This window comes from Eucyclogobius newberryi, unplaced genomic scaffold (assembly GCF_026437365.1).
Source record: "Eucyclogobius newberryi isolate DKJ021-1_F unplaced genomic scaffold, fEucNew1.0.hap1 SCAF_20, whole genome shotgun sequence".
Lineage (NCBI taxonomy): Eukaryota > Metazoa > Chordata > Actinopteri > Gobiiformes > Gobiidae > Eucyclogobius > Eucyclogobius newberryi.
The window spans coordinates 16,183,230-16,199,835 of record NW_027315835.1 but is presented as its reverse complement, the minus strand read 5'-3'; the positions used below and the strand labels follow the sequence as shown (position 1 = coordinate 16,199,835).

Below are 16,606 nucleotides of genomic sequence, written 5' to 3'. Positions count from 1 at the left end.
TCTCATTCAAACATTTAACATAGTAATTATCATGTAGAGTAAATGTCCCAAATGGTCCAATGTATTATTGTTGAAATATTTTGCTTATATATTTAATATGAAACTGAAAAATATATATTATGACAACAGGTGAAGAGGCAGATGCACGGAGGTATAGTACCCTCCAACTCCAAATCCCCCCAACTCCACCCTCCGAATGCTGCTGGGGGGAAAACTGCACAAACCAAAGATGGCAAAAAATCCTCTTCAGAAAAAACAAAATCTAAAAGCGCCGTGGACAAGTTAAAGTCCATGTTAAAAGTGGGTTCTCTGTTCTCATCGGGAAGCAAAACCAGCGGACAGCCTCCTGCCGTTCACCCACCGTGGAGCAAAGCACGCGTCGGCCCTATGGAGGAGAGGGCTGGCCTGGAAAAACCCAGGAGAGGGCCGGAAAACCAAGTCCACGGACAGGCACGAGAAGAATCAACAGAACAGGGAATGGGGAGAGGGTATAGAAGAATGCAAAACAATGGGATGAGGAATGGTTTTGCCGGGGGACCTGGACCTCCACCAGAACAGAGGCGAAAAGAGCTCCCAGGCTTGCCGTCTTCGAGCTGGTCTGGCAGTGTTAGCAATGGAATACTCATTGACGGGACTTACTTCCAAACGGCGAGCGAAGCCAGCAAACCGGCTCCGGCGAAACAAAAGCTTAGCGGGGCCTTGAGTCTTATCAGCCTGAGCAGGAGACTGCAGGGAGCTACCATAGCAAAGGACTGGGAAAACCATCCAGAACCCGACACTTTTTCAGGAGAACAAGGAAAGCCGTCTACAGGTTTGACAGAGGAATTGCGGGGGGGAAAGAAAGAAGAAGAAAGCAAAGAGTCTAAAGGCTTTTCAGATACAAGCAGCCCTTCCTCTTCAATCACGGAAACTGGGAATTCCAAGGACTCGGAATTTGATAGCGTTTCCAAAACTGAAACGGAAGAGTCGGATACGGAAAAGGACCTCAATACCACGGAGGATTCTGACAGCGACGACGGGGAAAGCTCGGGCAACGGGTCGGAAAGCGAAAGTAGGAAAAACTCAAGGAGCAAAAGTGCCAAGTCGAGACCCAAAACTTCCAGACAGCGTTCCCGTTCCACAGATGAGGAAAGCGAGGAAGAGACTGAGGGCTCTGATGACGAAGAGGAGGCATCCCGGCGTAATCATGACGACTTGTCGCCAATCATGGAGGACAGCGAGGAGGGGAGGAGCAGCAGCAGCAGCAGCAGCAGCAGCAGCGGGCAAGACGGGGATTGAGATGCTCGAGAACACAGCAAGCGTCGAAGATTACCCCGTTAGCACTGAGTAAGAAGTGCGTGATAATGATTGGAGTGCAGTGAATTCCTGAGTGGAACTTTCCCCTTTTTTGGCATGATTTACCAACTGAGGTTTGTCCTATGCTGCCCTGTTGTCTAATCAGCCGATCTCCTTTCCATGTTTAACCTTTTATTACTGCTATTTTACAGTACAGAGTGAGTCGTAACATTATTGCTACCAGGACATTTCTTTGCATTGCCGTGTGGTTACCTGAGTTTGCACTTTTGTATCTTTTGCAACTCTCTTCCTCTGACAGCGGTTGAATTATTACTTGCGGTCTTGCGTTTGAAAGTACAGGATGTCAGTGAGTAAAACTTTCCACTCTTTGTTTGTTTCAGCCGGGGAGAGGGAAGCGTCGGATCAAGTTGGTGTTGGATCGAGAGTACGAGACTAGTTCTACCGGCGAGGACACTTTGCCGGGGACGCAACAAAACCGCGTAGCCGCCACGTTGAACAGCCACGCTAATGTCAACGGTAGCGTCTACGTGGCCCAAAATGGATCTATAATTCGAACCAGACGCACAGCGAACACTGCAAACACGCAATCAACTAACAATAACCTTAAGCTTCAAATCTCCCCCGTCTTCAGCTCGCGGCTAGCCAAGCACTTTAAAAAATTCGACAAAATGGCTGCCACGCTGGAGGAGAGAATCCCGCTGAGCCACCCGAGAACGGCGGCGGACGGAGGGTGCGCCGTCTTGCGCACCTTTCAGGGCTCGGGAAAGGCGTCCACGTTGGCCACCTCCTCCTTCTCCAACACGGACAACAACAAGACTCTGAATGTGCTCAACACTCGAAACTCAAGTGTGTCCTTAGTCTCCACAAGCACCAGCAACATGGGCCCCGAGTCGGCAGCGTCCAAGTCCAACCTGCTGAAGGCTGCACAGGGCCGGCAGGTACAGACAGAGGAGAGGAGAGAGGAGGGGAGAGCGGGGGAGAGGGAGTCGCAGGTGGATGGGAGTAACACCAGTGATGACGGGGGTCTGGTGATGAGGGAGCCCCTGGACTGCCCCTCCGATCGGACACAGACGGACGAGGAGGAGCTGTGGATGGGCCCGTGGAACAGCCTGCACATCCCCATGACCAAACTCTGACTCACTGTGTGCTCCTGCCACTGTAAGGACTCCTACAGGCCACGTCATGTCACTGCACCGCCGCACAGACCAGGGAGGCCAAGAATCTGATGGTCCTCAGCTAAAAAGGCCAATTAGCATAAAGCTAGCCAAAGAGTTTGATGGGGATTTTCCACATGAGAACTACAGTGACTTTTTTTTTATTGTCGTTATTTTTATTTATGTAAAATGGACAGGCCAATAAACCTTTGCTTTTAATTTCAAAAGAAAAGAAAAAAAGTATCGTTTACCTGTCTTTGTATTATGGAATTTATTTTGATCACATTTATCACTTTCAATCGAAACAATGGTAAAGTAATGATAAATACTACTCCTTGTATAATTTGTTTTTGAATTTACAAAATAAATGCTATATTTTATTTTTCAACTCGGATCACCCTGGAGGAACTAGACGCACTATATTTGCTATAAAGTATTTGTACTTTGTAAGGAATTAATGGAAAAAGAGAAGGAAAAATGAGGATTTTTCTATGGCCCTTTAAAGACTGGAGTCTCTGGATGGAACACGTGTTCATTTAGTTTTAAGCTGGTGCAACTCATAGAGAATCTGCCTGATTTATTTGCATTGACACATCCTGTATTGTTCATCCAAACCTGCCTTTTTACTGCTGTCAAGGTGCTTGACAAACTTTATCCAAATAAAAGAATATTTCATTCACATGATGTAGTTGATTAATTGCCACGTTTTCAAAAGACAAAATTATGACTTAGGTTTGGTTCAGCAAGAAAAATATTATGTTATGTAATAACACAATGAACTATACTTACCTTGAACCAATGGTATGCGTACTACTATTTATGAACTTTGGCCATCTTGGCCAGCCAGCGGTCAGATCAGAGACTGTACATATTGTATATATAACACTTTATGATTTTCAAAATGTTTGTGACTTAGGATTTGGCAGTACTTTAGAGAGACCATCTATAGTGCCTGTACTGTAGTATTCACAAAGGACCCACTATGTGGAGTTAGTGATTCCCCCGGGTTTCCCATTGTCTGGCTGTATCTCCTCCCAGCACTTGGGTTTCTAATATCAAACAAAAACATGCACAATAGTCAAATCCTCCAGCTGAAGCACATTTTCCAACAGAAACAATAAAGAAATAAAGTGTAGCTTAACCTTAAAGGGGCTATATTATGCCAAGTTCGCTTTGAACCATGTTATAAAGGCGTTTCATCATCATACATTTGCATATTTTTGTGGCTATAAGAATAGGATTTACTGCCACTGTCAACAAAATTGACAAACTAGGAACTTGCTTTGGCGATATGTGCTAGTGATGAGCGGATCAATACCAAATTTCAATATATCAATACTTACTGGGGTAATGAGAAGTACCAATTTATTTATAAGCTTAATGAACTTTTTATTTTTAAAATATATCGTTTATATTTTAGGTTTTATAATTAAATTTACTTTTTTGTAATAGTTCAAGCTGGGGTAGAGTGAAAGTATTGATAGCCATGGTCAGATTCTATATATAATATATAGATTCTATACCTATTGTACATCTCCCTCCCCCTATATCAATCCAATACTGATGATACCAATACTTGCCATAGTGTTCACTTGTTAATGGATGGGAAAAGATCACTGACATCACCCACCACCTATATATATGTACGACATAAAACAAATAATAGTATAATAATAAAATATAAACTATGATCAAATAAGGCACGCATAACAAGTAAGTTAATAAGTAAAATAAAAATAGGTTTTTACTTTAGGACAGTAAAAAATGCAAAATGTACAGTATGGTCAGAACAACATATTCAAATAATATGGAGTAAACAAAACAACAATATATTTTATAAATATGTATTGAATTTGAATATGAAATGTAAGGAACAATTAACTAACCAGGCTCCAAATCTGTCGCTCCTGTCCCTGGTTCTTCTGTATCTGAACATCATTTCTGCTTCATGAAAAGTTCAGAAGGAAGTTCTTCTAACTCTGCTGGAGTCTCTCCACAAGTGGTGCCTTTAGTTCCCATCATCTCCCTTTGCTTTATTATAGCGTTTAAGATGTTGTAATTGCTAATTTGCACAGTTTTTTAAAGACGGCCTTCTTTATACCTCCATGTGCAATTATACTGTTGATGTGATAGGCAGAGGCAGACGTGCTGAGCTTCCTCCCTCTGAGTGCGATGCAAAGTGCAGCACAAGCCTCCTCATTGTTGATGGTGATATTTTAGAAAATGGACCATAACAAAGGTGACAATCTCTGTAGTTCCACAAACAGATTTTCAAATGAAAAGGACCTGAAATCATCTGTAGTGTTTCACAACATGCTTTTGTAACTTGGGTTATATTAAAAAGCTCTTTGTGTGTGGACAGTATGTTAGCCACAGTCCTAAGTTTTGGGGGAATTTTCACAATCGTTCTGCTCGGGAAAGTAGTGATGACCTGGGAAAAGTTATAATAAATGTTCATGTGTTAATCTTCCTTCCATTTACTGGTAAAAAAAAAAAAACTGACATGACTTTACCTAGACGGTCAACAACATTCAAACATGCATGGCACATGCGTGTTGACTTATTTTTGCTTGGCTTTAAAGTCAATCCCGGTTTTTCCAGTCTGCAGAGCGGTATTAGGTATTATGGCTTGTTATGTGCAAAAATAAGCATGGCATATGCTACAACGCCATTTCTCCTCAGGTTTTTAGAGCGACACAAGTCATTCACAGTATCAGTCTCATCTGCTCCTACGTTTATCTGTAATACTATAATCTCCTCACCGCCTTCTTTTAAGATACATTTGTGAGGTTTCCACTTCTCTAAACGCTAGGTTTGGTTTTACTTCCTCATCAGTGACGTCACGTCCTTGTCTGATTGGTTTAGCCCCAGTGTTTGTCCCGCCCTTCAATAGATAAGTCGGGTCAAGTAAGATTTTCACATAAACAATGTGAAATTTGATGCATTTAACTGCACTGCCATTTTCTCTTAAAAAGCAAATGCCACTATGCAGTGCCACTACGCAGTGCCTGCCACTACAGTGTGCCACTACGCAGTGCCTGCCACTACAGTGTGCCACTACGCAGTGCCTGCCACTACAGTGTGCCACTACACAATGCCACTACGCAGTGCCTGCCACTACAGTGTGCCACTACACAATGCCACTACGCAGTGCCTGCCACTACAGTGTGCCACTATGCAGTGCCTGCCACTACAGTGTGCCACTACGCAGTGCCTGCCACTACAGTGTGCCACTACGCAGTGCCTGCCACTACAGTGTGCCACTACACAATGCCACTACGCAGTGCCTGCCACTACAGTGTGCCACTACACAATGCCACTACGCAGTGCCTGCCACTACAGTGTGCCACTACGCAGTGCCTGCCACTACAGTGTGCCACTACGCAGTGCCTGCCACTACAGTGTGCCACTACACAGTGCCTGCTACTACAGTGTGCCACTACGCAGTGCCTGCCACTACGCAGTGCCTGCCACTACACAGTGCCACTACGCAGTGCCTGCCACTACACAGTGCCACTACGCAGTGCCTGCCACTACAGTGTGCCACTACGCAGTGCCTGCCACTACAGTGTGCCACTACACAGTGCCTGCCACTACACAGTGCCACTACGCAGTGCCTGCCACTACAGTGTGCCACTACGCAGTGCCTGCCACTACGCAGTGCCTGCCACTACGCAGTGCCTGCCACTACAGTGTGCCACTACGCAGTGCCTGCCACTACAGTGTGCCACTACGCAGTGCCTGCCACTACAGTGTGCCACTACGCAGTGCCTGCCACTACAGTGTGCCACTACGCAGTGCCTGTCACTACAGTGTGCCACTACACAGTGCCTGCCACTACAGTGTGCCACTACACAGTGCCTGCCACTACGCAGTGCCTGCCACTACAGTGTGCCACTACGCAGTGCCTGCCACTACAGTGTGCCACTACGCAGTGCCTGCCACTACAGTGTGCCACTACGCAGTGCCTGCCACTACAGTGTGCCACTACACAGTGCCTGCCACTACGCAGTGCCTGCCACTACAGTGTGCCACTACGCAGTGCCTGCCACTACAGTGTGCCACTACACAGTGCCTGCCACTACGCAGTGCCTGCCACTACAGTGTGCCACTACACAGTGCCTGCCACTACAGTGTGCCACTACACAGTGCCTGCCACTACGCAGTGCCTGCCACTACAGTGTGCCACTACGCAGTGCCTGCCACTACACAGTGCCTGCCACTACAGTGTGCCACTACGCAGTGCCTGCCAATAGTGTGCCACTACACAGTGCCTGCCACTACACAGTGCCACTACGCAGTGCCTGCCACTACAGTGTGCCACTACGCAGTAACTGCCACTACGCAGTGCCTGCCACTACGAAAGTGCCTGCCACAACGCAGTACCTGCCACTACGCAGTACCTGCCACTACGCAGTACCTGCCACTACGCAGTACCTGCCACTACACTTCCTTTGTTAATGTGTCAAAACATTATCTCATCTTTGACTGATCCATGTGAAACAAAATACAACAGAGGATCTTCTCAGAGGATGTTATAATTTGTGAGTCCGGGGCCCCCTGGGGCGCCTCAGAGGCACTTCAGGTCATTTCAGGTCATTAAAGACAATTTCACTTGAAATGAACAAAATGTTAAATATTACGTAACAAACACATCATAACACATCTGATCTTATCATGTTATTTTTTCTGGACAGGAACTAGAAAGTTCCTTACAAAGATCTACAAGGCTCCAAATGTCTGTGTCTTTAGTCCTGTTCTTCTGGATCTGAAGAGCCGTCCATTTCCTCGACAGGATTCCGCAAAGTGGTGCCTTTAGTTCCCATCATCTCCTTTTGCTTTACCTTAGCATTGCCGTAAGATGTTGTAATTGATAATTTGCTCAGTTTATTAAAGACGGCCTTCTTTATACCTCCATGTGCAATTATACTGTTGATGTGATAGGCAAAGGCAGACATGCTGGGCTTTCTTCCTCTGAGCGCGATGCAAAGTGCAGCGCAAGCAGCCTCCTCATTTTTATTGTTGGTGATTGTTTTCCACATGATGTTCAGAATTCCCCAAAAACGGAGCCAATATAGTTGTTAAATGCTTGGCCACATTGTAAGTGATGGAATCTGTGCTGCACACTATGGGTCTGAGTGGAACCTCCTTTTTGTGGGGAATTCGGAACATCATGTGGAAAACACGCACAACTTTGTGGATAAAGTGAAACATCTCCAACTGGACCCAGATGACCTCATGGTTTCATATGATGTTGTGTCCCTGTTCACCTGCATCCCGACCTCTGATGCAGTAGCAGCAGTGAGGATCAGACTGCAGGAAGACACCACCCTACAGGAAAGGACCAAACTGACACCTGAACACATATGTAAACTGTTGGACATCTGTCTGAACACCACTTACTTTCAATTCCGGGGACAATTTTACAGACAGATTCATGGCTGTGCCATGGGCTCGCCCGTCTCTCCCATAGTGGCCAACCTGTACATGGAGCACTTTGAGAAGAAGGCACTGTCCTCATTCTCAGGCATAGCCCCAAAACTGTGGCTCCGCTATGTCGATGATACTTTTGTAACAATTAAGAAACAAGAGCTGGAAACCTTCACTGATCACATCAATGCTGTGGACCCACATATCAGGTTTACAAGAGAAGACGCTAAGGGGAATCGCTTGGCCTTTCTTGATTGTTCCACGATCAGAGGAGAAGACGGGAAACTCCAAATAGAAGTATATAGGAAAACCTACACACACGGACCAGTATCTGCTCTTTGGTTCCAACCACCCACTACAGCACAAGCTGGGTGTGATCAGAACCTTACAACACAGAGCTCAAGGTGTGCCCACCAGCTCAGAGGGCAAGAAGAAAGAAGAAAAACATGTCCGAAATGCCCTCTCAGCCTGTGGTTACCCCGCTTGGGCTCTCAACAGAGTGAAGAGAACCAAGAAGCAGGACAAAAGGGAAACTGAACAGAGAAGGAAGGGTGTCTCTATCCCTTATGTGTCTGGCCTGTCGGAAAAACTGCAGAGAATTTTTAGACAACACAAAGTCCCTGTTTATTTTAAACCAGGAAACACTTTAAGACAAAAAACTGGTTCACCCTAAGGACAAGTTGCCGACTCAAAAACAGAGCAATGTAGTTTATTCGATCCAATGCAGTGAAGAAAGTTGTAAAGAACGTTACATAGGTGAGACGAAACAGCCTCTACACAAGAGGCTTTATCAGCACAGAAGAAATACAAGTTCAGGACCTCAGAGCACCGTGCATCTCCATCTTGAAGCCTCTAATCACTCGTTTGAAGACGGTGAGGTGAAGATTTTAAGCAGGGAGAAAAGATGGTTTGAAAGAGGAGTCAAGGAAGCTATTTTTGTTAAAAAAGAAAGACCTTCTTTAAACAGAAATGGAGGGCTAAGGTTTAATCTTCCTGTTATTTATAATGGGTTACTGAACCCCTGGAAAGGTAGAGGACCAGGACCAGGACATGTAGATGCTAATCAGGTACTCAGGGTGGTTGAGCCAGGGTCCCACAAAGACAAAGAGGATTCTAATAGCCCATTAAAATTCTGAATAGGCTAGCTCGGTAGATACAAAGGGGGGAGTTTCTGTTGAAACAAACAACTCTTTCTACTTCAGGAAGGCTCCTCCCAATGGGCAGGTCTTACCACAGAACAGTATTAATATCGGAGTTCTCGATCTAAATTCTTTTATTGACAATGACTCTTGGATGAGAGTCGAAACGTCTATTTTTTCTAACTGAGTCCAGATGACTACAACTGAAGCTTTTTCTACTATGGAACACGCCTGGACGAATGAGGGATTACACCGACAATGAACCAGTTTGTATTACAAAGCTGCTGATTTAGATCACTTTAACCTGGCTCACTTGAAAGCCGTCAGGACGTTAAAAAAATATTCAAGATGACCATAATGTGCTCATTTTTAAAAGCAAAATAGTGAGTATTTCTCTATTTCTCCTATAATAGGCCGTCAGCGCCGCCATGTTTGTTTAGGTTCGGGTGTTTTGCACAATGCTGCTCTGTGATTGGTTCCTGTCCCACATACTGTGTTAAATGTGATGTGATTGGCCCGTTAAGCCACTGGTGCGGACTGCAAACGAATCCGCGGGAGCCCAACATAGGGTTTCTCATGATGAGTTGTCTACCTGTGTGACACTTTTCCTGGAGTGCTGAGGTTCAGGAGGGTTAGTGCGGAGCTTCTTTGGCAAAGGCCTGGTTATAGTGTTGGGTGCGTCTCTTTTTGCACCGGGATCAGACAAGGCTGAAGGGGCTGCCGTTTCCTCTTCCACAACCTTCTCCTCCTCTTCTTTCCATTTACGAAACACTGCCAAATCCCTTCTTAGACGGTCGATTAGAGTCACACACGATTTGCACACACGCGTTGATTTGGTCTTGCTTCGCTTCAATAACAAGCCCAAGTCTGCAGCTTTTTGCGCCACGTTCTGTTTCAATTTACTCTGGTTAAAAATGAGCCCGTGTTGCCAATGATCCCGTTTTGTTTCAGGTATTTCGAGCAAAAACGGCAAAAGTGATTAACGTCAGGGGGCCCACCAACATTTATTTCTAAAACAACTACTTCTTCACCCCCTTCGTTCAAAACAAATCGTCGAACAGCGTTTTCTTCTCTACACGCCATGTTTGGATTGTTTGGATTAGTTTACTTCCGCCTTTAATCCCAAGGGGCAAACGTCACGCCAATCGCTCCGTCCGATTGGTTAAAGCCAACACGCGCTCTAAAAAGATAAATAAGTACCGCATACTACTCCATACAGTGCAGTCAGGGCCGGCCCAGCCTATAAGCGAACTAAGCAGCCGCGTAGGGCCCCGAGGCGTTAATAGGGCCCCCAATCTGGCAACCCGTCTTATGCGAAGTGCAAGCGCAGCGTGCGCCACTAGTGTAGACGAGCGCTGCTGGCGCGGCAGCGCACACAGCGGTAACATATAACGTACAAACCGCATTTATTTGTAATGACAATCTGGCAACCAAGACACCAAACCTGCGCTGATTGGTCAACTTCATTGTGCGCGAGGAGAACGAGAGCAAAACATAAACACAACAGAACGTGGTCCCTGCGTGGTCCTCATGTCCAGAGGAATATATCTCCTGGTGCCGAAAAACGAAAGAAGAAACTTCTTGACGATGTAAAGAAACTGCAAACTCAACAACACTCTCCAGAGACGGTTAATGCTGCTGTTTGAAACAACACGATTCTGTCACGTTAGTTCGCTCAGGCTGGAGGCGACGAGAGCTCTGCCCCGCGCACAATAATATGTCTGAATGAAAGATAATAAGATTAACATTTACACCAGCCCCGTAGTGTGAGCTGCAGGTGAGGCCGGTGAGGGGCGTCTATGGTCCGGGTCACCAAGAGGCGGAGATCCGGTCCGGACGAGCGCCGTCTCGTCCAGAACCTCTGACGTGAAACTTTGGAGTGAACAGTGTGCGGCCCCTGTCCCGGGCCCCTGTCCCGGGCCCCTGTCCCGGGCCCCTGTCCCGGGCCCCTGTCCCGGGCCCCTGTCCCGGGCCCCTGTCCCGGGCCCCTGTGCAGCCTCAGTCAGAGATGAGCGGGTTTGAGTTTGCGTCCCTCTCTCTCACATCACCATGTGTGAGAACAATCGTGACTCGTGATGTCTGTTTTACTTTGACTTCTTAAAGTGCAATAAGAGGAACGTAAAGGTGCAGGAGTCCAGTGTGTGGTGTTCTGATCAGAACAAACATTTATATTGTAATTCACTTTTAATAGAGCAATAAAACATTTCAATTTATTTAAAAAGCATCATTAGACTATTTGTTATAAATTATAATAAATTGATAGTGAAAAATAACCAGACATATTATGATTGCGTCTGTTATAGAATAATACTATATATTTTTATACAAAAGTGGCAAAGTTGCAGAAACGCAGTCTCTTCACTATAGCGAGGTTTGGACCTTCACTTCTCGTTCTGTTCATTCTCTGGGAATAACATGTTTGCACTGTTTTATCAGTGTTAATTGTTAATCAAGCAATGCTTATGCCATTTGTTTAATTTAATATAACTTGTTTTGTCACTTTGGCAAGAAGGAACAGTTGGGAGCTGTAAAAGATAAATTAGTAAGGATAACTATTACTTTTACATTTTCAGTTAAAATGAATCAATTTGATCATAATTATTTTTCATAGCCAATATTGTATTGAGTAATTAAGTACACTAATGTATTAATAACTGGCTTTAGTCATTTTCTCCTGGCACAGTTTCATCACATCATTTTATAACATTACAACCTCGACATTTTACTCTTACTTTAGCCGGCTGGACCACATTAAAATGCAGCAGAAGACCCAAAAAGGTCTGAAAATTTCTGGGGGAGGGCCCCCAGACCCCCCCTGTTTATTCATTTAAACTGCTAATGTGGCTGTCGACCCTTAACGCCCACAAATACACCCAAAAACATATCTGGGACGTGTGTTATTTGTACAGGGAGTAGAGGTGATGTCAGCGGAATACCAAGTTGCATTGTGGGATTTAAGTTAGCAATATTTGAGCTTGTGAGGTGCTGAGAATAAACTAACTGGCAAACGGATGCCCTGGAGTTTTGGTGCGCTTTGTTTGCGTTGAAGAAAGTTCCCATATGTGAATTGTTCACTGACAATGGCAATAAAACTGATTCTGATGACGTGGTGAGGGGCCCCCAAAAATGTTTTCGCTTAGGGCCCCCTGAAGGCTTGGGCCGGCCCTGAGTGCAGTAGTAATAGTACTATACAAATACAAATACATAACAATTTAAAAGAGTATGTTTTATATTTATGTGGTTTAAAGAATAATTTGAATGGCAATCGGTGCAAATTACAAACCTGAAAACCATGAGTTTTACCCATTTAACAATTAAACCGTGGGATATTCTCTACATAAGTGGGACGAGAGACGGGGGGCCTCAATGGCAGGACAACTAAAAGAGGGACAGGAAAAAAAAAAGACTGTCCTGCGAGTTCCAAATCTTAAAATATATTTTATTGTGATGCTGGTAAATTATGACATTCACCAATATACAATTCCTTCAAGTAAATAGTCATTATAATGTCAACATGATGTGTATGATGTGGAGTGTAACATGTTTTTATGCATGTTTGTACTGCATGCTCATTCAGAGGACACAAAGGAGGGAAAAAAATCACTAGAGAAAAGGCATGCTGCTATGTGCTGACCACCACTGGGAAATGACAAATACAATGATAATAAAACCAGTACAATTAGGGCAGATGAAATAAATAAAAATATTTACACATGATACACAGAAAAAATGCCAACCAGGGCTTCACATTGAAATAAATAATGATTTATCGGTCTTTCTTTACCACATTACATTGAAAAGCAGGATCTACAAAGAACAAAGCAGGAAAGTGAGCCACACAGCTCTGCCTGTGACAAACGTGTGGACAATGTCCCTTTGTGGTTTCGTGTAGATGATGCATGGCTCTGGAACATTTAATCAATGCAGCGGTGGGTAAAAGGCTGGTGTGCGTTATATTTCCTGAATGAATAACAGGATTAGATTAGCCACTATGTAGCTGATTATTATGTGCAGAAAGAGCTGTGCTTTTGGAAATCACAATCTTATTAACCTTAAAACCTATTACACCGAAGCACCACCCATGCGCCTGCACTAAAGGAAACATACTACCTGTGCCAAATCAGGGGGAAATGAAAACAAATGATCACACATGGACTGAAGTATAAGTGACAATATACATTTTTGCCAATTAATGTTGTGAATGTGAATTTCCACAAATGTTCTTAGCAAGTTATGAAAGCGTAAACAACATGAAAGTCCAAATAAAATTCGACATATACTTTCAAATTCCTTTGAAGGAAATATAGATGTACTTTTTCAAAAGGAAAAAACATATTGAATATCAAACTTTTGACTAAAAACCTGTAGTTTCCACAATTAATCAAACAAAGGTTTAACAAAGTTAAGCTATTTTGAAATGGCGAAGTAAACCACAGTGCTCCCTCAATAGAATCAATAAATCAAGTCAATGTCAGTTTAATATCGTCATGGGAACAAAATGATGATGATGAAAGGTGACCTACACCTGCCGATGTGTTTTCACTGTTGTATAAAGGATAGTACTGTAATGTGTGTACGCACGACTAAACAAGCCCGCTTGTCTTCTTTCCTCTCTACATAGGTGCTCTGCTTCCGCGCCAACCCTTTCAACACAGCACTTGTAACTCATTTAGTGTATAGTGTAAAATGCAGTTTAGCTACTTGGTGCCTATTTGTAAAGAATGCACAATTTTACATAGTGTGAACAAATTAAATTATCTGAAAGTAAAAAACCCAATCAACTAAATGAGGACGTAGTGTTACCTACGTCCTCAATTTAATTTCTAAAGGGGACATATCTAATCCTCAAGAATAGGCCCTCTTCTCTACACGACTCCAGAACCCGGAGCCCTCATAGCTGCTCTGCAATATGAGCCTTGATCAGCTCTAAAGTGACGTAACGTGGGGTCTTCAAACACAACCCCACCCAAATGTGACTTGGTAAACCCGCAGGCCTCCGTCTGTCCCCTACAAAGTACCAGAGCTAAGGTCCAGTCCAGAAGGACCTCATAGTACCAACTAAAGCTGGACTGTGGAGTCTAGACGCTTCTCTGTTCCAGGCACAGCTGAAACCTTCAATAAAAGTGGTCAAAGCAGAACTCTCCTTGTCTGGCTTCATTTGTGGATCTTCCAGTTGCGGAGGAGGTGGAGCTTCCAGGAGGCCGGAGTCAGAATGGAGAGGGAGAGTGGGCTTTCTCGAGGCAGTTTCCTGGAGGAAGAGCTCTGCATGAGCCTCCCCTCGGTCACCCAGGCCTTCAGTCCCACTGCTGCAGACAGGCATCCTGTGGGAGAGATGACACCTGTATTTACACTGCAGAGATGCTGGTCACAAGTTAATACTGCTCTGGAACTGCTGTTGGTTACAAAAATCGTGCTGAGAAACCTATGATGACAAATATGTCAAAAATGACACAGTAAATATCAGTTATTCAATTTAATTTTGTAGTAAGCGCAAGAGATTTGAACATTATGATTGTAGTAGAAACATTTGCAGAGGAGTTAACCCTGTGTGTGGTGGTTAGTGGCACTACCTCTGTTGCCGCTCCATGCACAGACAGCAGACAGAGTCACTCCTGGAGTTCAGTCAGAGCCACACAACATGCTGCTCTCTCGTCCTTACTCTGCGCCGGACCGTCTGCCGTGCCACCTGTGGTCATACTGCGACTGCGACTGGTCAGCTTCTTCAGCTCGCTGGCAAATGACATCCCTTTCTTCTTATCCTCACGAACCATCTGGACACCAATAGGTTTTGGTCAGACAAATTCAAGGCCAAGTTACTGTTAGATATGGATGCCATTTTCCTCAGACGAACATGCAAATAATATGCATTAACTTACCAGATGTCAGAGTTCAAAATGATGTGTAATGACAGTGTTAATTTGATCAAAATCTTATTTATTCATTGAGGCAAATACATAGTGAGGTTAAAGCCTCTATGTGGGCTAAAAAATAAATAAGGCATACACAAAGAAACAGGACAGAATTAGTCATAAAAGCAGACAAGCAGGTTAAAATAGCCATGCAGGTTAAAACTAGACAAGCACATTACATTTACAAAAAGCATTAGCGCAACAGTGCTACAAGAGTGTCTGAACGAGCAGAGCAATGCCAGAAGTATATGAAAAAAAGTCAAAGCACACTTAAAATAAATAGTCTCGCTCTATATTCCTCGACGACCGTTCGAGCTACCTGCTCCTTTAGTTTAAGGATGAACTTCCCAGCGCCGCGCCATCGGCTCTGCGCCTGGTACACACACTCCTGATCTTGAAGCATTCTCTGTGCTGGTTTAGACCCAGACGACTTCTTTGTGGAACTTAAGTCCTTGGTTACCTCCTCCATCAGGACATAGTCTCCAGGGTTAGGGTTGGAGAGGAAGCTGCAGGAGTATTTGGCCTTTGACAGAGTCTGAGAGACCACACTGTGTTAACATTGATGTCCAAGATCAAAGTAAAACGTAGTGTGTTGTGTGTGTCTACCTGTGTAATTATGTCCTGTGCAGTGCTGTAGCGTGGAGCTTTGATGACCGTGTGAGGCTGCTCAGGAGAAACTTCATGAACCTGGACAAAGAACATGTCCTCTTCTCCAGCCTCTTTACTGCCAACTGCCATTTCCTCTTCTCCATCAAGAGGCGGGGCTTTATCAGCTGCATTCTAAAAGATAAATTGTAAAAAATATGTATCGTCAATAAATATTATTTTCAAATGAAAAAACAGGATTTCGTCACATTAAATGTGTTGCTGTTTCCAACAAAAACCAGTAGGTGGCGACCTAGGATAAATAATATACATGACAGAAATAATGTTCTCAAGGCTTGATTATAGGAGGACTTAGTATTTCCCTAATCAATACACAGTGATCTACATTTTATCAAACCAAGGTTAATTACATGACATTTTATGCAGATAACAAACATGAACAGTAAACACAGAGTTTATGGGACCTAAATGTAGACAGTACCTCTTCTCTGGGTTTCAAGCACAGTCTCCCCACATATCCCTCGTCCATGGTCCAGTTCCAGACTAGTCTGAGGACTTTCTCTTCAGCAGCCAGCGTTCGGACCTGAGGGGGCCTCTTCATGTCAGATCCACGCTCCTTTGACAGAGTCAGCTTCTCCTCACATAACACATACTCACAGGGCCCTTCTGCAGAGCTCACAGCCTGGAGCAGGCGTAGAACATTATACACACGGGTCTTAAAGCACAGTTTAGACAGAACATAGTAGACACACCTTCTCCAGCAGTTGTCTGACTGTGGTGATCTCTGTGACAGAGAACACTGTGAAAGGCTCAGGGCCGGGAGCTCCATGGACTGTCACTTTGTGCTGCTGCGACGACCGCTTTTCCTCTGAACTGAAGAGCTACAACAGAGAAATAGCATAAAAGAGAAGCGTATACAAAATATTCATAGTAAATGACAGTGAATTACAAACCAGTGACGCAGGAGTTGAGTTCCCTGTTGGACCTTCCTCTGTTCTGGAGCTGAACATGAATAAACTGGACACTTCCAGAAGCTCATTGTGCGGTGTCCTGAGCTGGACATGCCTGTAGC

At 44.4% G+C, this 16,606-nt stretch overlaps 2 protein-coding genes across 7 annotated transcripts in view; one reads left to right on the top strand and one right to left on the bottom strand.

Moving 5' to 3' along the window:
* The window catches only part of pcdh15b (protocadherin-related 15b), a 265,006-nt gene extending 263,664 nt beyond the window's left edge, over positions 1-1,342 (top strand). Inside the window, exon 40 of the mRNA XM_072456250.1 lies at positions 123-1,342. Within this exon, the coding sequence (XP_072312351.1) occupies positions 123-1,278 (1,156 nt within the window). The 3' untranslated portion in view covers positions 1,279-1,342. The remainder of the gene's footprint in view (positions 1-122) is intronic.
* An 11,095-nt stretch (positions 1,343-12,437) lies between these two features.
* plce1 (phospholipase C, epsilon 1) overlaps positions 12,438-16,606 on the bottom strand; it is a 59,849-nt gene continuing 55,680 nt past the window's right edge. For 4 of the 6 annotated variants that reach the window (XM_072456243.1, XM_072456244.1, XM_072456248.1 and 1 more), the window contains 7 exons: positions 16,488-16,606; positions 16,287-16,415; positions 16,016-16,216; positions 15,535-15,708; positions 15,248-15,463; positions 14,679-14,790; positions 12,438-14,340 (listed from right to left, as the gene is read on the bottom strand). In XM_072456243.1, the coding sequence (XP_072312344.1) occupies positions 14,174-14,340; positions 14,679-14,790; positions 15,248-15,463; positions 15,535-15,708; positions 16,016-16,216; positions 16,287-16,415; positions 16,488-16,606 (1,118 nt within the window). In that variant the 3' untranslated portion in view covers positions 12,438-14,173. Of the gene's footprint in view, positions 14,341-14,589; positions 14,791-15,247; positions 15,464-15,534; positions 15,709-16,015; positions 16,217-16,286; positions 16,416-16,487 lie in introns of all 6 variants that reach the window. The other 2 variants (XM_072456245.1, XM_072456249.1) reach the window with 1 other exon arrangement.